The 27,223-nt window shown below is 44.7% G+C and overlaps 1 protein-coding gene across 9 annotated transcripts in view; it reads right to left on the reverse strand.

The window, feature by feature from the left end:
- Positions 1 to 388: 388 nt before the first annotated feature.
- The window catches only part of DHDDS (dehydrodolichyl diphosphate synthase subunit), a 28,381-nt gene continuing 1,546 nt past the window's right edge, over positions 389 to 27,223 (reverse strand). For 3 of the 9 annotated variants that reach the window (XM_033422502.2, XM_033422501.2, XM_049699344.1), the window contains exons 3-9: positions 25,662 to 25,778; positions 23,131 to 23,273; positions 20,205 to 20,321; positions 19,278 to 19,379; positions 12,924 to 13,038; positions 10,281 to 10,388; positions 389 to 2,689 (exon numbers count right to left, since the gene is read on the reverse strand). In XM_033422502.2, coding sequence (XP_033278393.1) covers positions 2,450 to 2,689; positions 10,281 to 10,388; positions 12,924 to 13,038; positions 19,278 to 19,379; positions 20,205 to 20,321; positions 23,131 to 23,273; positions 25,662 to 25,778 — 942 coding nt within the window. In that variant the 3' untranslated portion in view covers positions 389 to 2,449. Of the gene's footprint in view, positions 2,690 to 4,739; positions 4,793 to 10,280; positions 10,389 to 12,923; positions 13,039 to 19,277; positions 19,380 to 20,204; positions 20,322 to 23,130; positions 23,274 to 25,661; positions 25,779 to 26,462; positions 27,192 to 27,223 lie in introns of those variants that run through there. The other 6 variants (XM_033422504.2, XM_033422500.2, XR_004481668.2 and 3 more) reach the window with 5 other exon arrangements.

Here is a 27,223-nt window from a genome sequence, read left to right on the forward strand (position 1 = left end):
GCCGCCAAGAAGGCCTACTAGCACTCCCCTCCCTCTAATCTTTACCCGCTACGGAGACATGAAGCTCAGCTGCCCCCACCCGATGCAGCCACTAACCCTGGGCGCTGCAGACGCAGCTGGCGAAATCCCTCCTTCCACACTGGCAGGCTGGCTGGCTTCCTTTCACTTGCGCGAGGGAAAAGGAGGGTGGAGGAAAGCGTCCGGGCATTAAGAAACAAGTAGAGGTACAGGGGTTGCGATGGAAAAAGGGCTCTTCCAGTGGCTCCCCCACCCCGTCCCCAAAGCTAGGGATCCTGGAGGTAGCCAAGTGCACCTGAGGAAGGTAGACAATTGCTGCAGCAAAACATGATCTTCTGTTGCACTGTTCGCAAACAAGTTTTACATCTAAGAATTTTAAAAATTCTATTTGACACCCGAGAGAATGCAACACGATAAATATCCTCAACTTGGGGGGGGGGTTGGCTCACAGGTGGGAAGACATTTAAATAGGTCTCACCTAATTTCTTGAGGCAAGGGTTGAGCTGGTTTGTACAAATCACACCGGTAGAAAGCAATCACTGTGAGTTCGTATCAACTATTTGCAGCCCCTGTTCCTGAGCAGCAGCGATCCCTCCGCCTCTTCTCCTTTCCACCCCTTAGAGGCAGCCACTCCTCACCCCTCCCCACTGTGTACCTTTCCCAGAATACAGGACCTCAGGCCAAAGATACCAGCCCCATTAATCACCTCTGCTGTACCCCAATCATAGTAGGGAAAGTCAGACCCAGAAAGGAGACAGGACTCAACAACCATGCTCACAGGGCAGATTCCATTTGCTGCCTCCAGCCCCTCATTCCCGCCTTAATTGTAGGGCTCTGCATTATAGCCGCATAATTCATGCCTCCCTAATTAAGGCTGTCAACAGCCCCCTTGTAAAGCTGGAAAATGTACAGCACCTGCTCTCTGGGAACCCCGTGCCAGGGATTGGTAGTGGGGAGTGCCAGGTGTGTGAGGGGGACTTGCCAAAGGGTGCATTGATTGGCTTCTCAATCGCAGTGCCGGGCATTTATGTTTGATTCTGGGAGCAGGGAAGATGCCCAAAGGGTCTCTTGTGCCAGGTATCCAGGCACAGAAAGGGGAGGAGACTGGAGTATAGGGAAGTTACAGGTTTTAAAGAGTATGCTCTTAGCACTGCTTGCAAGATCCTACCTCTCCCCTAGAGGGAGGTGCTGGGAAACAGTTTGCAGAAAGTAAAACGGGAAGACTAAACAGAGTAGCCTTTGGTTGGTATTACCCGCTGGTGCTTGCTGCTCTGGGGCACCTGAAGCACAGAGCTGCTCAGACAGCTCTTCAAAGGCACTAATCCTCTCAGCAGCTCTGCAGCGAGGCCTGGCAGGGAGAGGTAAGGAAAAGGACACGGCCCTTGACTCGGCCCTCTTCTCCCTGCTGGGCAACCTTGGCCCTCACAAGCTGAGACTCTGCCATGCTGGGAATAAATCATTTCACGGTCTACTTAGGGGGACAGGTCAAAAGCTGAGAAAAGCCTCAAAGGCTGTTGAGGTGGGAAGCAGAGTCCGAGATGCTGAGGGCAGGAGGCAGTCAGTTGGGAGAAGTGCTTGTTTCTGTGCTCTTGGTCCTGATGTGATCCAGGGAAGGTGGCCTGTGCTGGATTAGATTCACCACGGCCTATAGGTCTTCTGTTACTCTGTAGCCATGGAGGGGACCGGTCTCACTGGGGAGTGGAGCCTGGCCCCATGCCCTGCAAGAGGAGAAAAGCTTGTGTGGGCTGAGTCGACAATAGGTAATTGGATTGTAATCACCCGCCTGGCTTCCGCGCACCATTGGGGGCGCTGCTTTCAGTGAGCAGTCAGCACTGTGTGGTGGGAGGGGGTAGAGATTCAATAGCAAATCCCAGGTGGACAGCCAAGGGGGAGGAGCAGCAGATGGGCAACTTTTCTTTCTGTCTCTCCCTCCCCTTCCTTGCCTAAATAACACTGGCTGCCTATTAGCTATTTACCAGCAGATCCAAGGTGGGTCCACATCTTTTGTGAAGACTAAGATGGATGGGTAAAGGGCTAAGGTTTTGGGGAGAACTCTTCCCCGAAATTCTTTGTGTTGAAGGATGTGCTGGTGGAAAAAGAAAGTGCACCTAGGAGTACAGGTAGAGGTGGCAAAGATGGAAGAGCTGGGGCCCTCTGCTCTCTGAACCTATTTGTGATCAGAGTTTGACCTGGATCAGAGTTTGGGTTTCGTGTACTTGTGAGAGACTCTCACCCTCAACCCTCTCCAGGGGCACTGTCCCAGGCAGCCCAAAGATGTCTATGGCCAGCAAACCTGGCCTCTGGGGCTCCCTTGCCAAGCAAAGGAAACACAATTCATCATCAGGAGGGAGGTACCTTTCACCAAGAAAAGAAAGGGGAGTGGGGCCCTGGAGGCAGAGGGCAGGGCAAAGCGGCAGGAGGCCAGCCTCACTCAGGCTGATGCAGTGCCCAGACGTGCCAGCCAGTCAGCCCGCTTGAGTTCTAAGGCCTGCAGGAAGCCTTGGACCCGCTCTTCTCGTCTGGCTGAGAGTTTGTGCAAGCGTGTCCGTCGGAGCTGGGCGTCCCCACTGGCCTGGAGCCCCTCTTGCAGCAGCTGTTCTGTCACTGCAGCCTGGTCCCTCTCCAGCTGCTGCCTCTTCCAATCCTCTGCATACATGTCTCGGGCCTTCTGCTAGAGAAAAGTGGGGATTGGGGTGGGGAGATCATTTTTAGGCGTGGGTGGAATTGGGATGGAGGAGGTAAGGGTGGGGCACAGGACGGGCCAAGTTAAGTGGAACAGTGGGAAGTCTGTAGCAGATCTGGAAAGGTTTGGGAGTAGGTGTGCAATGGGTGGTGCCCATGTTGTATAGGCAGGGCAGTGGCAGTTCTGGATCCATCTTGGTTTGTTTTGGGTGGGAGTTTCTATATTTCTTGAAATTCTTCTCAGGTTTGCACTTGGAAGGGAACAAGGCAAATGTGGGTGTGACTTCTGGTTCCCCCACCACCTAGCTTTGTGGCTTTGGGCAAATCCTCTCCTAACCTCACTTCTTCATCTGTAAAGCGGGGCTGTGCCTACCCTGAAGAGTGGTTTTAAGGATTAGAGATAATGTATGCAAAACCCCTCCAGCATATTAGCAGGCTCTCAAACAGAAACAGCAATTTTACAAGTTATCACTCTGATGCAAGGAAGGTTCTATTCCTGCCTGGGGCATATGCAGTGGGTCATTTCTTTGGTTTCCCAGGTCACTCTAAGGGTGCCATCCTCCCAACTGCCTAAAGTTATCTTTCAGAGTCTGGATCCAGAACTGCCTCTCATATGGAGACCAGGCTGACTCGCGCAGCAAATGGCCCTCCTGTGAACATTATGAGAAGCAGGTTCAGCTTTCTTAAGCCACTTACTTCATCCTGCCTCTAGAATAGGCATTAGTGTCCACAGTCCACATTTTCTGTTAGAAAAATGAACCCTTGAAGGCTCAGTGGAGCCCTCAGGCTCCTGGAACCAGTTCTGACACCAGGTAAGTGATTATACTCCTTGGCAGCACTTCTCATACCCTGTGTGTGTCTTCAGACAAACCATAAACTCCTAGAGGACAGAGACTGTGGCTTTTCCTTTCTGGCACTTGGGGCACCCTGTACATGTGAAATGCTCAGTACACTGACTGTATGATCCCAGGAGGACAAGGAGGATGCTCCTGGCACAGAAGGGGAAAACCCTTTTGGAGCAGAACCAAGGCCTTGCTGTGCCTCACTGATGCTCTCTGCTCCTGCCACTCTAACAGGCTGCAGAACCTTAGCACCAGAGTCCCTCCTGCCAAACCTATTCCATGTGTGAGAAACTCCCATTTTGCTGCCGATTTGGTATCCTATACCCTTTGTGACCCTTACCACATTCTACCTTGTACTGTGGTATCTGGGTACCTGTCTGTGTCCTACTCAGCCTGTGAACACCTGGATTGCTTTGTTTTAATCCTTTAAGGAATATCTTACATGTACACAAGCACTTCATCTGTTGTCTCACTTGACCCTCCCAAAAGAGCTACGGAGGTGCTGGAGACAGACATGGAGGTTCAGAGTAGGGAAGTGATTTGCTAGGGTCTCTCAGCAATAAAGACTTACTGCATGAATAAAGATGACAAATGAAAAATCTGGAAAATCCCCCCTCCAGGCTGTTGAATGATCCAAGGCATTCAAGGATACTCTTCTGCTATGATAACGAACTCCCATGTGGAGCTATGAAGACTAAAACAAGCTTAAAAAGTTGCTGTAAGGGTCTTCATCTTGTTAGAAGGGCTTCTTCCTGGCCTTAGTCAGGAGGAACCCTGGGTCCTACATACAAGACTTTATTGGGGGTACGGAAATGCACAGGACGTAGTCACCGCGATCCATGTGCCTACAGGCTGAGTAGGACACAGAGATGTACCCAAATACCATAATACAAGGTGGAATGTGGTAAGGATCATCATGGAGGTAAGAGAAAGGGCCATGCAGTTCAGAGGAAAGAAACTGTGGTTGATGAAGGTCAAGGGGGCAGTGAAATCTCATGGTCAGGCAGAATCTGAGCTGAGCTTTAACCAATGGGGAAGATTCAGATAAAGGTAAAGTGTATGGGGGGAGGAGAATATCAGCGGGGGAATAATGGGCTACTATAGATCACTCAGGAAATCAAAGAGCGTGATCAGGCCAGTGTGAGTCTGCCTGGAATACTGGGGTTTGAGAAGTTTCTGTCCAGAGGACTCCCTCACCTCTCCAAGCCTCTTTCTTCATCTGCAAAATGGGGACGATAGTGTCCACATCACTGGGTGGTTTGAGGAAAAATGAGATAATGAATGCCCAATCTGGTGCCTGGCTATTAACAGTTAGCCCTTCTTCTGTCACCACTGCTTGTGGCTAGGGCTAAGTAGGCTAAGTCCTGGCTGAACAGGAAGGAGGAGGGCACCGAGCCACCGAAGGAGGAAATGCGGAGCTGGTTAAAATTGCTCCATGAGGCTCAGGCTTTTTCCAAATGGCAGCCCTAGACTGAGTGCTGAGCAGGGAGGCTGCAGCCAAGCAGACCCTGGCCCCTAGTTTGCCAGGAATCAGCGATTCACTGTTAGGATGACAGAGTCAGGGGAGCTCGTAAAGACCATGAGCTCTAGCCTTCTCATTGTACAGACAAGGACACCAAGGCTGAGGTGGGGAGGGGCCTGGCCTAGGTCACACAGTGGTTTGAAGTTCCCTTGGTTTCTCCACTAAGATAACTTTTTTTTTTTTTGCGGTACGCAGGCCTCTCACTGCTGTGGCCTCTCCCGTTGCGGAGCACAGGCTCCGGACGCACAGGCTCAGCGGCCATGGCTCACGCGCCCAGCCACTCCGCGGCATGTGGGATCTTCCCGGACCGGGGCACGAACCCGCGTCCCCTGCATCGGCAGGAGGACTCTCAACCACTGTGCCACCAGGGAAGCCCTAAGATAACTTCTTGAAAGATCTTTGGGAAATGTGTTTCGTGCCTCTGGATAAGCTGTACTTTCTAGGGGTGGAGTGGGGAACCAGTGGCCTGCATCTGGGCACCTCTGTGCAACCTCCACATGGTCTAGATCTACCTCCCTATCTCAAAGGTGTTGTAAGTTCTTCTCAGGTACTCAGCCTCTGAAAATCTAGGCTAATGGACGTCCTAATAGTCAATTTCTCTCTCCCTGACCATACTGTCTACTCTCCCTGTATAATGACCTATCAGGGGAGAGGGTGTTAATAATTACCTTAGACACTTCTTATGCAGACCTTATGTGGTCTTGGTGTAAGGGCTCCAAGGAGCTCCTTTTGAGAAATGGGGCCCTAACCTATTAATATAAATCTCTCCTGGGCATTAAGCCTCTCTGCTCTTGTTCTCTCCTCAGCAGAATTAGAGAACAAGATGTAATAGCCCCTCCAGTATATAAACCCTCAAGTCCTCTGACCTCACTGGGGCATGGAGAGGATGCAGGTCTTGGGTTTCAAAACATTCATTAGCTAATAATAAGTCTTCCCAAAAGTCCCCATTTGCCACAATCAATATGCCCAGGTCAGTAGCATGGGGGGGTGCATTTCTGACGGTTGTTAGAGACAGTACCTCTTGCTGGAAACATGATGTTTTGACGAGCACCCAGAGTCTCCCTGCTAAGGGAACTGTACTGGCGATGGGATGAGCGGGATGCTAAGTGTCTGTGGTTTTTCTGGAGACAGATGAAGTCTGAAGAGCCCAGAGACATACATTGTGAACGATATTGGCCACCAGTCTCTGAAAATGAACTCTGTTCCAGCGCTTTTAGTGTATTAGCTTACTGAAGACTTATCACAAACCTGTGAGGCAGGTATTATTATTATCATTACTCCCCTCATTTTACAGAGGAGAAAAGTGATTCTCTGAAGGGTTAAGTAATTGCCCAGTCAGTCACACAGCTAGAAGGCTGTGCCATGACTCAAAGTCAGGAATGTCTGAGACAATAGCTGAAGTTTTTAACTTCTCTTGAGAAGAAGATAGTGACTACCTGAAGAGCACTAGAAATAAAATGGTTGATTGTTCCACCCTGGCGTTTAACCTCTGACAAATGCATCAAAGGAAGTTTAGTGGGAATATGTATATTCTCGCTCTATATCATTACAGATTAAGTGGACCGAACACTTATTCCTCATCTCTGTCAAAGATCCCCCCCATGGACCTACCATCCATGCAGCCTGTAACTGAGGATCAGTGGCTCTGTACTGCTGCCCACCACTTCCTTGCCCTAATTTTCTATCTGTCCTACTGTGTCATAGTCGAGATTTCTTCCATTTGCCAGCCCCCATTCTCTAAGACTGATGGGTGACCACCTGGAAACTGCCATGGTCCCTTCAGATACCAAGGTCTAGCCTCCAACAATTTGTAGCTGAGTCCCTGTTTCCATTAGCATCCATCAGCTGCCCTCATCCCAGTGAGCTACTATAGATCAAGAACCCAACTCCCTGCCCTGGCTTCCTGCAGGGAATGGGGACATACTGGGCTGGGCTTAGAGACAGAGCAGCTCAGAATTTAACAATGGGAATTTGGGAGATGGGTCAAGAACACAGATGTGGAGGCAGAATACCAAAGGGTTTGGGAACAAGGAACTGTGAAGAGTCCAGTTTGGTGATGATACAGGATACATACAAGGGAGATATTAGAAAGATCAGCTCTCTGGTCTGAGGCCAAACTGGCCAGGATGTTGTCAGTCTGGATTGTATGCTTAGTGCTTCTGCTGAGGTGCTAAGATTTCTAGAAACAGAGTTTGAGGGCTCCTGGGTAGAGGAAATCTGGCCAAAACCTCTATGAGGTCTGCTGAAAAAAGGTTCAGGGCAGTCAGCATCTCTGTTATTACTTTGGTTTCCTCACTCTAAAAATGGGGGCAATTAATAATAGTATCTACCTTACAGAACTACATAGAATATAAGTAAAAGGATGCCTGATACGTAAGAACTCAATAAATGTTTGAAATTATGATTCTTAGGTACCAAATGAAACTCTTAATGGCTGTCCTCAAACACGTTCCACCCCATCCTAGGAAACGGCAGAGCCATCTACCCAGCTGCCCAGGCCAAAACCTAAATGTTTTGGTTCCTAATAACATTAACATTTTACTCATTTGTTTTATCCTACAAGATGAATAAAACAGTTTCAGAGTTACATCATCAACATTACCATTAATAAACCTAAGTAATGTTTAAGTTAGCTTTCCAGTTTGTATTATCCTTAGAATATATCCCACTAAAAATGTATAGTCAGAGAACTATGTTCAGGTAACTGGAATTAATCCCTTTCACTGGGGGTTATATTATCAACTTAGTTTCATTTGTTCCTGTTTTAACTTTTGTTTTTCCTCCATCTCAGTCCACTCAGCCCTCCCCTTCTCTACAGCTGCAACCCCACCTTGAGGCACATTCTCCCACCTGGACTACTGTAGGAGTTTGGTCTCTGACTCCTGCCCTCTGAAAATCCTGAGTGATTTTTACAAAATATAAATCAGATCCTGTCACTCCCCTGATCAAAAGTCTTCAGATGTGTCATCATGGCCTACAAGGCCCTCAGTGATCAGAGGCCTGACTCCTACCCAGCCTCATCCCACATCCTTCTCCCTCATGTGTGCTGACCTCTTTCTTTGTTCTTCCAAGACCTAAACTTTATAACTTTAGTATCCTTGCCCTTGCTGCTCCCTCTGCAGAGAATAATTCTTTCCCCCTGGATTTTTACCCATCTGGCTATCTCTCATCTCTAATATAATGGCTTAAAAAAGACCTCCTTAGAGAGGCCTTCCTTGACTGCTTTATTCAGCACCTCCTGCTCTCTTCATTACCTTCTAGCATATCACCCTATTTTCTTCATTGCCTTATTACAATCTGAAATTATTGTATAAACTTGTTTACTTATTATCTGTCTCCTCAAGTAAAAATACAAGCTCCATGAAGGTAGGGATCTTGTCTGGCCAACTAACTGCTTGACTCTCTTGTGCCTAATACTAACACAGTGCCTGACTCAGACCAGGTACTCAGTAATAGACATTTATGAAATGAGTGAAACTTGAGGTAATTCCTCCAATAGCCATGTGGGAAAGTATCTGAGAAACCTGAAATTACTAAAAGACTTCTCAGCAGCCAACTCAGAGACAAGAATATCCATACACAAAAGCTCGTGCACCAAGATCCTCTGAGCTTCATGCAAGGCCAGTTTACTCTCACTTTACAGACAACTCTAACAAGCTTGGTTGCCTGGTTTCCTTGCCTGTAGCTGATTTAAAACTGGAAATAGGAAGAGAAGGGAAGAAGGGATGCTGTCAAAATTAGCCATTGACCATATACAAGAAATCCCAAAGCCAAGTATTTTGGGACAATCTAGCTTAGAGAAAGAGTCCCACCCTTCAAGGCCATCCTGCACAGTGAAGTACTTCAAAAGGGCAGTTACTAACAATATTATCGTTATCAGCATCATTAGAATGTGATTATTCTAATCATCATCATTATTAGCAAGTGCCTGGTATACAGAAGGTGTTAATGAATTATGCACAAGACCTGTTTCAGAACAGGTTTTCTATCAAAATAGGATTAAAAAAAGTTTTAGTTCTTAAAGGGAGACTTGGTCATGTGGAAAAATCTGATATTCATTCCTCTTTGACAGTGGATAAGTGAGACTTTGCTGTTTTTCCTTTTACTTGAACTTAACTTCCTTTTTCAAATTCTGAGACTAAGTGATCATGCACATGACCAAACCTTCATGATTTGATTGACTTATTCCAGGAGTTCTGGACTTGGGATTCATGGAAAGATTCCAGGAGTTATGTGAACCCCCAGAAGTAGTTTATGTGTTAAAGGGATTAATGTAATTCTATGCAAAATGCCATGTGTTAGAGTGATCTTTGCAATTTTTCTAGGGAGATGGTCTACGGCTTTCGTTAGCTTCTCCAAGGAGTCTGCGATGCCAAGGCGACCGAAAAGCCCTGGCTTAGATCATTATTTCCTCCTGGCCATTATCTCTCCAGACTCAAGAAGCATCACCAGGTTTGGGTTTAAAATTCTGTGACCTTGGGACAGTTTCCCTGCCCCTCTGTTGCCATATCTGAAAAACAAGGACACCAAACCTGCTGGATTGCTGGAAGGGTTAAATAAGAAAACTTACATGAAAACACCAAAGTGCCTTAATAGACCCTCAATACGTTAGCTGCCACCACCACACACACTGCCATTATTATTAAGAGTCCTAATCAGACGTAGGTGACTCTGCCTCCTAATGAAACCTGTTTCAAGATCTGGTGATCAAAACTGAAAGCAGAACTTCAAGTCTTGGTAGAACACAGTTTCATACAAAGACAGTGCTATTTCATTTTTAATCCCTCTGGAAGCGTCTTGGATTTTGTATACTTCCACTTCTACAATCTTTTATTAGGCCAATTCCTTCAGGGAATAATGGCCAATCTCTCTGAAAAGCCTTTCCTGGGTTTCCATAGTAAAGAGATTAAAGATTTATAACTTGAATCCCAGTTCCATCTTTTATTGGTTATGTGTCCTTAGCTAAATAATTTTGATTTACTCATTTGCACAAATGGGGCTAATAATACCTAGCTCATTGGGTTCTTGGGAACATTGAATGAGATAGTGCATATAAACTGTTCACAGTGCCTGACACATAGTAAATACTCAGTAAGTGGTAGCTACTCATCATTAACATGATTATTAGCAAGTGCCTGACATATATAGCCGTGGGTGGTCATCAATGCTAACCCCTTCTTCCATTCCATCCAGTCAGGCCAGCCCTGAACTCTTACCTGAAGCATGCTATGGTTCATCTGGAACTGCAGGATGGCCTCACAGAGGTTCCAAAACGTGTATTCTGGCCACAGAACAGGCTGGAACACCAAGCAGGAGTGGGAGGTCTGGGAAAGGTGGGGAAGGAAGAGAGTATGGTTTAATAACATGTTACTGGAACACATCCCTGGTCAGGCTCCAACGAAAGAGCAGGCTGATCACACCCAGAGATGAGGTTGGACAGGCATCCTGAGCTGCAGCTGCTGCTGCCAGCCCGGATTCACTCACTAATAGGGGGACGGGTCATCTGAGGCAGTAAAATCACCTGCCTGTAGCAAGGCAGAACCAAAGCGAGACTAGATCAACATTTCCACCAGGATTTTTCTAAGCCAATTTTAGGACTATGAAATAACATCTAGATTATGTTACTGGCTCTTGGCCCTTAGAGGTCATCTGGGAGACACAGTGTCTGATAAAAGTTAGCAATGAACAAATGGTAGCTGTCATTGTTATTTTTAAGTAGCAGAGTATGGGACAATGGTTAAGAGCATGGGCTCTGGGGCCCGACTGCCTGGCTTTGAATTCTGGCTCCACCGTTTACCATCTACTTGACCTCAGGCAAGTTACTTAACTTCTCTGGGCCTCAGTGTCCTCAACTGTAAAACTGGGTAATAAGAATAACTAGTTTTTAAGGTACTGTGAAAATTTAACAAGATAACATACATAAAGCAGAGCAAAGAGCTGGGTGAACTTTTAACAATAATCACTGATATAAGACTCCCTTTTGGAACATTCTTGACAGCCACTGCTTGACACCTTTAGTGGTGAGGAATTCAGTGCCTCAAGGGGGATAACTTTAGCTGTCAGATAGCTCATTAAGTTAAACCAATGTCACCTACCAAGGTCTCAGGTCGTTTCTCTGGAACAACTTTATTTCTTCTTCAAAGTGACATTCTTTCAAATATTTGAAGGCTAGCTTAGAACTGCCTGTTATCTGTTCCCAAGGTTGTAATGACTTGTTCACTTGTCTTTTCCAACAAACTGTAAGTTTTAAGATAGTAGGGATTGGGCTTCCCTGGTGGCACAGTGGTTAAGAATCCGCCTGCCAATGCAGGAGACACGGGTTCGGGCCCTGGTCCGGGAAGATCCCACATGCTTCGGAGCAACTAAGCCCGTGCGCCACAACTACCAAGCCTGTGCTCTAGAGTTTTCGAGCCACAGCTACTGAAGCCCACGCGCCTAGAGCCCGTGCTCCGCAACAAGAGAAGCCACCACAATGAGAAGCCCACGCACTGCAACAAAGAGTATCCCCCGCTCACGGCAACTAGAGAAAGCCCACGCACAGCAACGAAGACCCAACGCAGCCATAAATAAGTAAGTAAGTAAGTAAATAAATAAATAAATGATAATAGGGATTATTTCTAACTTGGTTACTGCCATATTTCCAGCACAAAGGAGGAACTTAATATTTTTTTCCCAAGAGAATAAACTATCACCATTCTTCTCTCCCAGACCATTATTCTTCACTCATTCCTTATAGCAGCGGTCCCCAACCTTTCTGGTGCCAGGGACCGGTTTCATGGAAGACAATTTTTCCATGGACAGGGTGGGGTGGGGGGATGGATGGATGGTTCAGGCAGGAATGCGAGCGATGGGGAGTGGCAGATGAAGCTTCGCTTGCTCCCCCGCTGCTCACCTCCTGCTGTGCGGCCCGGTTCCTAACAGGCCGCAGGCTGGTAGTGGTCCGCAGCCCAGGGGTTGGGGACCCCTGCCTTATAGGACATGAGCTTCAGACTCCTTGCCATCCAGGCTGGCCTCTTCTGCTAAGTCCTCTAGTTTACTAGTGCAATCTCTTAAAACCCAGTGCCCAGAAGTAAACTCTCTAGACATAATCTGACCAGCAGAATGGGCCATAAAACCACAAGCTGCACATTATACTGCTTTCAATATAGCCAAAGACTAAAAGTATCTTCAGTAGCTAAATCTTGTTAGTTCACTCTTAAGACTATGGTCCATTAAAATTTCCAGAACTTTACCACGTGAATTGCTTCCAAGCTGAGTTTCTCCCTTCAGCCTCTCCTTGAACAAGATTTCCCCCAGCCAAGTGCTACTCAGGGGCCAACTTAACAGATGATGGAGATTTTCAAGCAAAGACAAACTTATTTTGATATGGGCTTTTAGAGAACTACCTACACTGGGATAACTGAGCTGATAGGCAATGGCAGGCCCTGAAGAAAGAGTCTGCATACAGTTTATATCTCCCGTGGCCTGTGCTTGTGTAGATGCCGCCCTTTATTCTATAGGCGAGAAATTAGTAAATGCAAGGCGAGGTTCTAGCCCAGAGGTGCTGGGTGACATGGAAGGTTACCAGGGCAGAAGCTTATGCTCAGGGACCTAAGGCAGAAGTCCAGTTCCTTGAAGAGAGGTTCAAGTAAAGCTTTCACCACAGCTGGATAGCCTTGATTCTTCCCCTGGGCACTTTAGACAGTAAGAACTACACAGGCTCACAAAGCCAGGGACAGATGAGGAAGGGATAGCAAAAGTTACCAGGCACAGCCTGGAGACATTTATCTGGATTTTAGCTGACCCTCCAATCTGTTTTGTGGGTGCAGTCACAGTTTTCAGTTTCGACACAAACAGAACAATGGTTGGAAACGACCTACCTGCCAGAGGAGGAAGTCACTGAGCCTCACTTCCCCAGAAGTCCGTATCAAGATGTCAGGATGAGGAGAGTGGTTGGTATAAAGGCACTTATCCAGCAGAGACTCAGAGACATCGCTAAGGTGAGTGGGGAAGAGACAAAGATAAGTCCACATCTCTTTTTGGATTATTCTCATGGTGAACTTCCTTACATAAAGCTTCCCAGTTTATAGAATACCATCAAATACATTAGCCAATACTACCTGGTATGTAGAAGGCCCTCAGCAAATGCTTGATAAATTAATGAATGGTTTCAATCCTCACAACTACATTAGGTACTTCTATCCTCACTTTATAGATAAGGAAACTGAGGCTCAGAGAAGATGAAATGTTTGCCCAAAGCCATTTAGTTGCAGCCTAAAACCAGATGCACCCACCAGAATATGTGTTGTCCTTCACTTAAAACACTTGTTTTTAAAATGGATACACCCTATGACTCTGCAATTTGATGAAATACTATGCAACTGTTTTTTTTTTTTAAAATAAATTTATTTATTTTTGACTGCATTGGGTCTTCGTTGCTGAGCATGGGCTTTTCTCTAGTTGCGCTGCACAGGTCTCTCATTGCGGTGGCTTCTCTTGTTGCGGAGCACAGGCTGTAGGCGCGCGGGCTTCAGTAGTTGTGGCACATGGGCTCAGTAGTTGTGGCTCGCGGGCTTAGTTGCTCCACGGCATGTGGGATCTTCCTGGCCCAGGGCTCGAACCCGTGTCCCCTGTGTTGGCAGGCGGATTCCTAACCACTGCGCCACCAGGGAAGCTCCCTATGCAACTGTTTTTAATAGAGGTAAATCTAATGCATGGACTTGAAAAGATGTCTAAGATGTAATATTAAATGAAAAAAAGCACATTTCAGAAAAAATACAGTGTGGAAAATACACACACACACTTACTCACACATGTGAATACATGTATATATAAACAAAGAACAAAATCTAGAAAGGCATACACCATTCTATTAATGGTGATTACCTCTGGAAGGTTGGATAAGAAGGAAATACTATCTCTTTTTACTTTATATACTTCTGTTATTGTTTGAATTTATGATAGAGAACATTTTTAAAACCTTACATTTGGGCTTCCCTGGTGGTGCAGTGGTTGGGAGTCTGCCTGCCGATGCAGGGGACACCGGTTCGCGCCCCGGTCCAGGAAGATTCCACATGCCGCGGAGTGGCTGGGCCCGTGGGCCATGGCCGCTGAGGCTGCGCGTCCGGAGCCTGTGCTCCGCAACGGGAGAGGCCACAGCAGTGAGAGGCCCGCGTACCGCAAAACAAACAAACAAAAAAACTTAAATTTAAGTCATATGGACCGTGAAACACTGCAAAACATCCACGTTACTTAGGATTTGAAAAAACAGCAAAATGATGAGCCCTCTTGTGTTTGACCAGAGCTACTTTCCCAAGCAGACAGACACTCAGAAAGGAGATGGAATGAAGGAAGAATGGGGACTGGCAGCACTCATCTTAAGTTAAACTCTCCAGTCCATGGAAAGAGGGTATTTGCAAGACTGGTGTGTGGTGGTTCCAAGAATACTGTTTACCTATCCTGCCAAGTATCCAGAGGCAGGATTCAGAATCTCCAGGTGGTAACAGCTGCATCTTAGGAAGGGTCTAGAAGACAAAATTTCTGTGTGGGAACATTTTTCTGGGTGCATAGTCAAAAAAAAGCAGAGATCCGGGCTGAGTGTTCAGAACAAGGATCTACACTTACTAGCTGTGTGCCTTTGGGTAAGTTACTCCATCTCTCAGTCATCTTTTTGCAAACCACAGAGGGAGCTTTATTTTCTGTACCGTCATATGGTAAATAATATTCACTTATGACTGGGCAATAGGAAGGGCTCTGGTTCAGATTTCCCTGATAATTTCCCTGAGTCTTGTCTTGATAGCATGATCTTAATTCTTTAATTAAGAATGTGAAACCTGGGAGTTCCCTGGTGGTCTAGTGGTTAGGATTTGACACTTTCACTGCCATGGCCTGGGTTCAATCCCTGGTCGGGGAATTGAGATCCTATAGGCCACATGGAGCAGCCCCCCCCAAAAAAAAAAAAAAAAAAGTGAAACCCTGTGCAATCAACAATTTCTCAGCTCTCTTATTTTTGAAATGGCACATTTGTCCTATCTACTTATAGGTTATTGTGAGAGTCAAATCAAATGAAATAACAGATTTGAGTGTACCTTGGGAACTATAAAGCACTACATAAATAAGAGGAATAAAGGTTATTTCCAGACCCACTACCTTGCTGTGGGACTTTGGATCCCCACATAACCCCTCTGAATTTCAAATGTGTCTGCATTTTTTTTTTTGGCCGCACCGCACAGCATCGGAATGACATGCAGATTTCAATTCCCCAACCAGAGATCGAACCCGCAGCCCTGCAGTGGAAGTGCGGAGTCTTAACCACTGCAGCACCAGGGAAGCCCGTCAATGAAACTTTTTAAACCTTCGTTAACTGGTCTTATAAAATAAGACAAATAATAGTCACTACCTTATATGAAAATTAGATGAGAATATGCATGATAAACTCCTACTAGTCTCATGCCTGCCTCATAATAAGATCTGATGACTACTGTTTATTTATTTTTAGTACATATATACACACACACACACACACACACACACACACACACACACACACACACACACACACATTTTTTTTTTTGCGGTACGCGGGCCTCTCACTGTTGTGGCCTCTCCCGTTGCGGAGCACAGGCTCTGGACGTGCAGGCTCAGCAGCCATGGCTCATGGGCCTAGCCGCTGCACGGCATGTGGGATCTTCCCGGACTGGGGCACGAACCCGTGTCCCCTGCATCAGCAGGCAGACTCTCAACCACTGCGCCACCAGGGAAGCCCCTTTAGTATATTTTTTTGATGTGGACCATTTTTTTTTTTAAAGTCTTTATTGAATTTGTTATAATATTGCTTCTGTTTTATGTTTTGGTTTTTTGGCCATGGGGCATGTGGGATCTTAGCTCGTGACTAGGGATCAAACCCACATCCTGTGCATTGGAAGGCGAAATCTTACCCACTGGACAGTCACGGAAGTCCCTGATAACTATTAGTTATTAATTTTTATTTTTATACTGTGTTTTTGTTCATTTCAACCCTCCTATAAGGCAGTCAGTATGCCATAGTGAAAGAGAACACAGGCTCTGGAGCCAGGTTGGAAATCCTGGTCAACTGTGTGAACTTGGACAAGTTATTTAACCTCACAGCAAGGTTCAATTTATAAAAACAGTATCTACTTCAAAGGGCCTAAGGATTAAATGAAATAATGTACATGGAATACTTAGCAAGTGCTGGGCACAGAGTAAATGCTTAGTAAACATTAGCAATTATTATTATTTATTTATTTTTTTATTTTATTATTTTTTTTTTTTTGCGGTACTCGGGCCTCTCACTGCTGTGGCCTCTCCCGTTGCGGAGCACAGGCTCCGGATGTGCAGGCTCAGCGGCCATGGCTCACGGGCCCAGCCGCTCCGCGGCATGTGGATCCTCCCAGACCGGGGCACGAACCCGCGTCTCCTGCATCAGCAGGCAGACTCTCAACCACTGCACCACCAGGGAAGCCCGGCAATTATTATTAACACTTGTTTTAAGAGGAACACAGAGGCCTACAGATGGTCAAGACCTGCTCAAGACAGTTTATTAACTATCATTTATGCTAAATCTAATTCTTCTTTTATAATTTGAGATTCAAAAAACAATCTGTTAAAATGACTGGTAGAAAAAAATATATTACCCTGGAAGAAAGGAAAATGAGGAGTTGGATGGTGGTGATGAGAATAGAAAAATTCCAGTTATGGGAAGGGTAGAGCCTGACTGTAATTAACTCATTGACTCTCTGTTATAAATATGGATTTGTCTAAAGCTGAATAATGTAAAAAGCACTGCCTCAGGCCCTGATCAGCCCAGTCTGAGTTGAACACCAAGCTTCCTGAGCTGATGGGTTGAGACATCAGCCTCCTTACCCTAGCAACCCGCCCAGTCCACGCCATGTCTGCATGACTAACCCACACAGGCAAGTTACTAAACCATGCAGGGCAGAGAAAACGGATATGAGAAATCTAGCTGGGCAAGAAGCAGGGGGTCAGTGGCTACTGCAGTGTGGTATCAGTATAAATCACACTGCACTAAGAGGCAAGATCAGAGTTCTAGTTCCAGGCATGAATGCATATTAAATCTGCTTGCTAAATAGCTTTTTTTCTTTTTAGCATAAACATTTGTCCCTTATTTTTTTAAATATATTATTTAATTTATACAAAAAATTATATAAAAGATTAATCGTAAAGCACTAAGAATAAAATGAACTATGAAATCATTCCCCAAGCCAAGAATCAGAAAATTATCAATAACTTTCATCTACTTATATATCCCTTATCTACTTATATCTCATCTTCCTGCCCAGCCCCCATACCGCCAACTTAACCAGTATCTTAATGTTTCTCCCCCAATGGCTAATTTTCGATCCACATATTAATTGACCTCTCTACAGCATTTGACACTGTTGCTCCCACCAATGCACACCCGCCACACCACCTGCGCTAACAAACACCCTCTTTTCTTGGCTTCTGTAATACTGGCAGCCCTTTTGTTTCTACCTTTCTGGTTGTTGATTCTCTTTTTTCCTTAAGGCTCATTTTCCTCTACCCAGCCAGTAAAACTTATGAGTTTCTCAAAACTCCATCCTAGGCCCTCTCTTCTCACTCTAGACTCTCCCTTAGATTCCTCATGCTCTCTCTTTGCTTCAGTTACCAGACTGCTATCTCCAGTCCCCACTTCTCTCTACTGTCAACCTGATATCTGTGTTCAACATCTATAATATATCCCAAACCAAACTCCTGACTTTCTTCCTCAAACTGCAGCCTCTCAGGGTTCTCAGCACAGCGAAGGGCACCACTGTCCACTGTTTTATAAGTCAAAAACCCTGGAGTCACCCATAACACATCCTTGTCCCAGAGTCAATCCACCAAGTCCTCTCGATTTTTTTTCTCTCTCACTAATATTTTTTTTTTATTTTTTTGAATTTTATTTTTTTAATACAGCAGGTTCTTCTTAGTTATCTATTTTATACATATTAGTGTATATACGTCAATCCCAATCTCCCAATTCATCCCACTACCACCGCGCAAGTCCTCTCTATTTGATCTGCTTCATAGCTCTTAATGCAGTCTGTTTGCTCTATTCCACCATCACCACCATAATCCAAGCTCCCTTCCAAGTACTCTCTACTTGAATTATTCCAACAGTATTTGTGCAACCAACAAGCTCCTCATAATACTGCCTCTTTCCCCAGTTACTGCTTATCCTCTCACCCCCTTCTTATGTCATTTATCATTTCCTTTGGGGAGCCTTCCCTACCAGGTCCATTCCTCTTATTATAAATTCTTGTTGAACCATGCATCAATGCCTTTATCATGCTTAGCATCATTATAAATTTATGCTAATTTGTATAATGTTGATAATGTTAATTTCATTCTCACTGAGAAACTTCTTCATTTTTAATTTAGTTTCCCAGGAAAATCGAATTATACCCAAGAAGGGAGTCAGAAAACCTCCTGGGTCCCACAATCCCATATATAATAAAGGTAAGGACAAAAGCTCTGGAATCAGACAGTTTTTGTTAGAAGTCCCAGCTCTGGCACTTACTAGCTGAATGACCTTGGGACAGTCATTTCAATGTGAGCTCAGTTTTCTCATCTATAAAATGGAGAAAAGACTCAAATCTCTTAAACATGAGAATATTAACTTAATCAAATAAACACAGCATAACACATTGCCTGGCTTGTTTTTTGCTACTATTATTTTACTACTGCTGTTGTTAGTTTACTAATATTATTACCAAAGGTTACACTAATAATAACAGGAGAGGGACTGAGCAGACAGATGGCTTCTAAAGTCTCTCCCAGCTCTAGTAATTCTACCGTGTTGCTAATGATGAACAACTTTCTTTTTGAAAAATACCTGGATCTTGCATGAAACTGTAACATGAAAGGCCTAAAGGCCAATACCCCCAACAAGCTGCATTCCTGAAAAATCATTCTTAGAAAAAGGGCCAGCGGGGCATCATGTTTTATTGAATGCCACAGTGTTGCTACAAGCCATGCCATTTTTTCTGGAGCTTCTTGGTTTGTGGTGAACACAGAAATTCTGAAGCAGGCTACAATAAGTCATTCCAAAGCTCTAAGTGCAGGGGACCACCCCTCTCAAATCTTTCCACATACATTCCCGATTTGACTTCTGGCTCAAGTACATGACTTAGGAGGGATTTTATGGTTCGGTGTAGGCCTGTTTTCCCTATCATGCTCAACAACTGCGATACCTGGGATCCAGCAGGCCTTGCTCCACTCCCCAGGCCATCTCTCTCACAGCATTGCTGATCTCATGACGGGATGTGTAAGCAAAACAGACGTTCAGGAAACACCTGAGAAGGGAAGAACAGAATAATTTACCAAAGGGGGACAGGGACTAAGGAGTGGAGTCACTTATTACAGAGCACCCCTTCTGTGGTAGAACAAACACACACCAAATGTTAACCATGGATACCTCTGAAAAGCGAGATTATTAATTTTTTGAGTTTTCCAAGTTTTCTTGGGAAAAAAACATATTAGTTTTGTAGTAAGAAAAATACTAACTGACCCTTATTATTCTCCTAATCTTCTTCCCTTCTGCTAACCCCCAGCTTTCAGAGGATGTGAATTCACTGTGATATTAGAACAAGCAAAGAATAGGAAGGAAGTCTGATGTGAAACAAATCCACTGCCAAATATGCATTATATCCCAAAGCCACACATAATGAAGTCTGGATTATTAAACTGTTCTCCTCTGCATCTGCATGCCCTTCCAAGGTCATCCCCTCTATTGGTTAAAGCAGTGGGACAGAAAGAGAATTTCTTGAAGGATCTGTCTTCAGAGACAGGGATAAGGCCTGCTACATTCCCACCCCATTCCCTGTCAATTAAACACACACACACACATATATATAAAAATACATATGTACATGGGGGGCAAGGCACATGAAGGAGGAAGATAAGAAACTGTATGTGTGAGTATACACACATAAAACAAGGTGCTGCAGAACCACCTCTGGTCTGCCCTGCAGATGGAGGAAGAAGTCTCAAGCATCCAAAACCAACTCCTCATTACCTCTTGTACCAAATGCAGACCAAGGAAGGGCCAGGACGTCTCCCTAAAGTTAGCAGGGAGTCATAGATTAATACAGTCCCTAAGGGGAAATCTGAAAACTTACTTGTTGTAGTTCTTGGTGGCCTGCACAGCCTGTGCAATCAGCTCCTGGAGATCCAAGGGCAACAAATGCAGATCACCCAGGACCCGGATACATACCCCATGCTTCTGCAGTTTCTCCCTGATCAGGGGGGAAAGGAGGCAGGTTTGGGAGGTGGGACAGAGCACCTGCTGAGCTGGAGAAAGCAAAGTGCTTAGCTGATACTCAATTACCAGTTTTTGAGTGCCTTCCTGTGTGTCAGGCACTGATCTACAAGTATTATTTCACTGAATGCCCTCAACAACTCTGAAGGGAGTTTACTACACTCCCTGTTCTACAGCGGGAAACTGAGGCTCAGATAGAATAGTTAGTTAGGGATTGCCCAAGGTCATACAGCCATCAAGTGCTGTGTCGGGACAGAATCCCAGGTTTGCCTGATTTGAGAACCCAAACCTCTTTACCACACATTACACCGCCTTGTGTGTCCTTGTCAACAAGTTGCATTTCACGTGTTCTGTGCTGTTTGTCCCATTTTGATGGGTGAATAAACTCCTCAACAGCAGGAGTTGTATTATTGGTTACTTTTGTAACATCTAACATTAATTATATGTTTACTAAGTGCCAGACATTGGTCTAAGTGTTTTACATGCATTCCATCCTTACATCAACCTTTGAGGCAGACACCATTATCATTCCCCTTTTACAGACGAAGAAACTGAGGCACAGGGAGGTTAAGTAATTTGTTCAAGATCAGACATATATATATGGAGGCAGTGTAATGTTGTGATTAAAAAGACAGGCTCTGGAACCAAACTCCCTAAGTTCGATTTCTGGCTTTCTACTCACCAGCTGTCTGATCTTGAACAAATTACTTTGTTCAAATGTTGCTTTGAATAAGAATACCTAGATTCAGGAATTCCACGGTTCCTCCATGGTTCTACTGCAGGGGACACGGGTTTCATCCCTGGTCGGGGAACTAAGACCTTGCATGCTGTGTGGTGTAGCCAAAAAAAAAAAGAATACCTAGATTCAAGCCCTAGTGCCTAGTGCCACCGATTACTATCTGACCTTGCATAACCACCCCTGTCATACTGTGAAAGTGCTTATTCTCAGACATCAGGCACATGACCTGAGTAAGGAGGTGTAAAAGCCCTGGCAAGGAGCCAGGAGATCTGGGCTCCCAGCCTGGCTCTGCCACTAGCTAGCTGCGTGACCATGGGCAAACCTTTCTCTTCTCTTCACAGTTGGGAAACAGGATTAGTTTCCCAACTGATGAAACTGAACTAGGCCAGTGGTTTTCCAAACTTCTTTTAGCCAAACAAGTCTTTCTTCAAATCAAATCTTAAACAGAAGCCCAACATATAAAATAGATAAATGCAAACAAGCACTGTATACCCCATTCCCTCTGGGTCCTTGCATGCCCACTCCTCACAACTACGGGGTTCTGCGGCACATTGCTGGAAAACCACCACTAAGGTTTCTTCTTGCTCTGCCTAGGACTTAATAACCTAAGTTCTCTACTCGTGACTGATTAGAACAATCTCAGGAGCACCTCTACTGCCATGGATTTTGATCTTTCAAGAAGTGTTAAGACTGCTTCTTGTCTCTACAGCAGACAACAGCTCAGCTCTAGAGTCAGAAAGACCCTGTGTGTTTTGGCTCTGCCTGATAGCTGTGTGACCCAGGATACACCCCTAAACTTCTCTGGTTTTTACTTTCTTCCTCTCTACAAATGGGATAATAATATCTTTCTCACAGGATAATGTGAATTTTAAATGAGAGTACATGTTAGGCTCAGGGTCTGACACATAGTATAAGCACTTAAAAAAGGTAAGATTAGTGTGAAGTACAGAAGAATTTGAAGAATTTGAACACCTGGAATGTGGCCCCATTACCTCTGTCCCCAGCCCCTTGGGTGTGAATTCTGAGCCACAAGGGAAGGAGTAATGTCTGTGGCCCAGAGACTAATATGGATAGAGAGAAGCTTGGCTATGCTCCCCGCACCCTGACCCACACAGGGATGGAAATGACAGACCTGTCCCAGGCCCAGCTCCACTAGAACTCTAAGCTCTCTGTTCTCTCATCTTCCTGGTCCTGGTGTGGGGAGGAGCTGGGCAGAGAATGGTTGTAATGAACACTTTGGGGCAGTCCTGGCTGAAGAGGGTTCCACGCTGTGAAACAAATAATCTCCACCAAACTTCCACTTTGCCCCATTCTGGCTTTGCTCCCTAAGTTAAGTGTAAACTTAGTGATAGCAAGAACAGTACTGACTCATCCCCATAAAGGGCTTTTATGCATCATCCTGTCCCGTCCAAGGGTATATGCAGGGAAGTACAGTAACTTTTTAGGGATGACTGCATAGCAGAAAATGGCTTTTTCAAAGTCTCTCTCACTCTACTTCCCTGGTCACAGTTCACTGGTCCTGGGGTAGAAATTTGAACTAAGGTGGACCAATTAAGGGTTTTAATTCATGAGCAGCTCTCTTGAAGAAGACAAAGTTAGCCTGTGGAGCAAAGGAAATAAATGTCTGAGGAGGCTCTACCTAATCGATTTCAATTCCTGGCTTCGGTTTTGCCTGAGGTTGGCTATCTGTATCCTTGAATTCTGTGAAATACCTCTATATCCTCAAATAAATAAATAAGGAAGGAAGGAAGGAAGGAAAGGGAAGGGAAGGGAAGGGAGGAAGGGAGGAAGGGAGGAAGGGAGGAAGGGAGGAAGGGAGGAAGGGAGGAAGGGAGGAAGGGAGGAAGGGAGGGAGGAAGGAAGGAAGGAAGGAAGGAAGGAAGGAAGGAAGGAAGGAAAACTAGCTTGCCATATTTGCCACTGAAGAGGCCTAACTAACAGTAGAAGGGTTTAGAGTTCCTTAACTAGCCTCAGAAAAGACAGTTGAGGGTTAGGTAAGGCTGGAGGTGGTATAAGAACACAGGCTCCCCCTCTGACAGCATCTTACTTTTCTTCCATCAAGCGGCTGAACTTCTGCCGGGCCAGATCCATTAGCCCATCTACCTCACTCTTGGAGCGTTTGAAGTTCTCAATGCTGAATGCGTAGACCGTCACCTCTAGGACGCCCAGGTTCAAACACCAACGCAGAGTCTGAGAGGGGAGAAGGCAAGGAGCTAGGGTACAAGGAAAGAGCAGGAAGGGAAACAGGAGATGCCTCAGCCCCGACTCAGTGAGAGACAGACTTTTCTCCTCCCCAAACTGGGTAAAGCTAGGATAATACCAATGCTTCTCTCAGAATAATGAACCAAATAAGCAGAAAGCCACCACCTGAGAGACTGAAAAATGTGAACTTAATGAGTACTATTATGCTGATGCTATTGTGGTTTACTGGAAAGAGCTCTTCACTGAGAGAATAAAGATCTAGGTTCTAGTCTCTCACTCCATCAAGCACTTGCTATGCGACTGCAGGCATATCATTTAACCTCTCAGGGCCTAAGTCTCCTTATCTGTAAAATAGGATCACAATCCATCCCTCATAAGGTGGCTAAAGATACATAAACACACAAGGTATTATTACTCACAGCATAACATCATTATTCCAATAGACTGAGAGGCTGATGAGTTATAAGAATAAAAGCAACAATTGCACAGCTGTGTATCATTTAAGTCTGCAAAGGGTTTTCACATACATTATTTCATTTGATTCTTCAAGCTACCCCTTAAGAAAGGAATTATTGTTTTCATGCCTACTTTAGAGATGATAAAACTGAGGCTCAGAAAGTTGAAGACGAGTCAAAAGTCCACAGCTCTACCATATGAATCCATTATATGAGGTTCTAGAACAGCAAAAACTCATCTAGAGTGATAGAAATCAGAAGGTGAGGGGGAAGGGGAGGAGAAGAGGAGGGAGGACAGGGTTTGACTGGGAAGGGGCACAAAGGAACTTGCTAGAGAGATGGAAATGTTCTATATCTTGACAGGGGTGTGGATTAGACAGATGAATGCAACTGTCAAAACCCCAAATCTGTGCATTTCCCTGTATGAAATTATACCTCAACGAAAAAAGAAGTGAAACTCAAATTTAAACTCAGTCCTTTGGTACGGTACTGCTCTAACCCAGTGCCACTAAAGGTGGAGAACAAACTGAAGATGAGAATAACAGTGTTGAGATGGGGAGCCTGGAGGTTAAAGGTAAGGGACAGAAGACATTCAAACAGAACTGAAGAAATAAAGCTGAAGAGCTACCTTTCTAATCCCTTATCAGACATACAAACCCATTCACTGCCACCTCAGGAAAATTACCAGCGCAAACCTGACACTTGAATAGGCTTGGGACCTGAAGATCTTACCAGGCAGCAAACTTGGTGGGTACACCTGGGTCGGAGCCCACCACTGCCCTCAGTTAACATAGGCTAATAACAACAGCTTCAATTTTTTGAGCACATCCTTTATGCCAGGTCTTGTGCCACATGCTTTTCATTGTGCCATCTTGTTTAATCCTCATGTAATCTCCCCATTTTACAGATGAAGGAACTGAGGCAAAGGGAAGCTACGTAACTTGTAGCAGGTCACAGAGCCAGGAAGTGGCAGAGTAGGGGTGCCAATGAGTTCTGAGTGACTACAGAGCTTAAACTCCTAAGCACTAGGCAAAACCTGCCTCTTAGTCACAAAAGAGAAACTGAGATCAACAAACCTGAAGACCTCAGTGTTGGAGAGAACCCCACAACCACTCATTCAAGGCAAAAAATATCACTGCCCTGGCTTCAGGACGTGTTCTTGTGCCAAGAAGCTGGGATCCGTGGACTACAGTGTTTCACAAAGATCGACATATTCCATTCTTATTGATAAATTTACTGTTTCCCAATTTGCAGTGGGCATTAAAACCATAAAACGTTGATGACATTTGGTTGGAGTGACGTCCTGGTTTGTCTGGCACTCTTCCTAGTTTAAGCACTTAAAGGCCTCTGTCCTGAGAAACACCTCAACCTCAGGATGGGTAGTCACCCTCTACCTTTGCTCTGGAAATGTCACTTCTAAGAATTTATTCTAAACTAGTACCATTTATGATGTCCAATAATAGTGGAGCAGCTAAACAAACTATGTCAGATCCTCAGGAAAAATGTTCCACAGCCATTAAAACATATAGGTAGAAAGCCATAGATCAACCTAGAAAAATACTTGCCAAAATGTCAAGAAAAAAATAAGGTTATCAAAGCTATAGATGTAATTTTATAAATGTTAAGTCATGTTGAACATATTACAAGGATTGGGACGAGGCACAGAAAAACATAAATTGTTGATTAAAGTGGTAAGAGGAGACAATTTTGTTCTTATTTCTAATATTTTGCGATGATTCACTGGATGACTTAATTTTCTGTTAATGTTGATATGAGATCTATGGCTAGCAAGCAAGCAATAAAACAGACAAACAGCTATAAAAAAGCACTCTCAAACCACAGCAAACTCAGGGCCTGGTTTTCTAGCTATAATCCAATTCTCCACAGACCATTCACCTTGGGTTCTGCAACGTGTACCCACCTCAGCCAGTTTGTTGAAGCCCTGTGAGTGACCCTCTTGCCTCTCCACTTGGCACTTCTTGGCATAGCGACGGTTCCCATCCATTATAAACGCAATGTGTTTGGGCATTGGGCCTGCCTGTGAAGTAAGAAGAGAAATGAACACATCACATACTCCTCAGAGATAAAGGGAGACAATATTCCAAGCTGACAGGCTTGAGCTATATGATAAAAGCCCTGAGGAAGGGAACTGGGTATTCTGTACTTTTAGCTCAATACATAAGCATTAAGCACTTTTATTCATTTTTATTTATATGTTTATTGAGCCCTTACTACATGCCAAGTACTATGCTGAGCTTTTCACATTTCATCTTAATTTTTTATCATACAAACATATGAAGTAAATAGTGTTATCTTCATTTTATAGGTGAAACAACTGAGGCTCAGAGAGGTCAAGTGACTTGCATAAGTCACACAGCCAAGAAGAGACAAAGTGGGGACTCAAATTTAGGTCTATGTGCTTTCAGAGTTCATCTCCTAACCATATGCCTTTAACCACCACCTTGGTTTCGTTAGCCTTCAACTGGAAGGCACAGGAAGGATATTGATGGGTATGGCCAAAAGTAAAGGGCATCCTCCACACAAGAGGCATACACTTCTCAGTTGTATCCGAGTCCTGTCACACAGGAATGGGGGGCCTCATATTGTTGGATCTTCTTATTTTACAAGAGAAGCTAATCAAGATTTTTATAAAAATTTAAATGTCAGGAGCCATTTGAAAACAAACAAAAAAGACATTTTGGGGGCAAACAAAACTTCTTACCTGGCCTAGAGCAGACTTTTGTTGTCTATCATAGCAAAAATTCACTCCTTGGGCTATTCTCCCTCACTGGAGGGGCTCTTCATAGACCACTTCCCCTGCATCTCCCAACATTTTCTACTTTTGTCCCCCATATATAGCCATAAAAAAAAAAAATTCCAGTAAAGTCATGCAGCTTGTTCTTCCCAACACGTGACCGCAGTGTTTCCTTGAGGATATGCTTTTCTATTTCCTGGACTGCCTGAGATCACCTGGAATTTGTGTGTGAGTGTATGTGTGGGTACAGGCTTACTTACTCATAAATTCACTGCTACTTGCTGCTTGACAGCCTGTGGCTGAAAAATAAAACCAAGCTGACTGGCTCCAATATCAAACCTTTCATGTGAGGAGGATATAACATTGCTGTGATTCCTAGAGAAAAAGCTGAGGGAAGATCTAGGGAGTGGAGTGTAGGAAACAGAGTGATTGTAGTCTTGAAATGATTGAAAGACAGCCCCAATAATAGTAATTAAAAACTGCTAGACACAGTGCTGAGTGTTTTCTATGTAGTTTCATTTAATCCTCAAAACCACCATATAAAGTCACATGGTTAATAAACGATAGAATAGAACTTCCATTCATGTTTGCCTCCAGAACCCTCTTAACCATTATGCTCTACTGTCACATCAAAGAAAGATTAGTTATTTTATCTAAACCCAGAGGTCAGGGACTTCCCTGGTGGCGCAGTGGTTAAGAATCTGCCTGCCAATGCAAGGGACAGGGTT

The sequence above is a fragment of the Orcinus orca genome, chromosome 1, assembly GCF_937001465.1.
Source record: "Orcinus orca chromosome 1, mOrcOrc1.1, whole genome shotgun sequence".
In the NCBI taxonomy this organism is placed as follows: Eukaryota; Metazoa; Chordata; class Mammalia; order Artiodactyla; family Delphinidae; genus Orcinus; species Orcinus orca.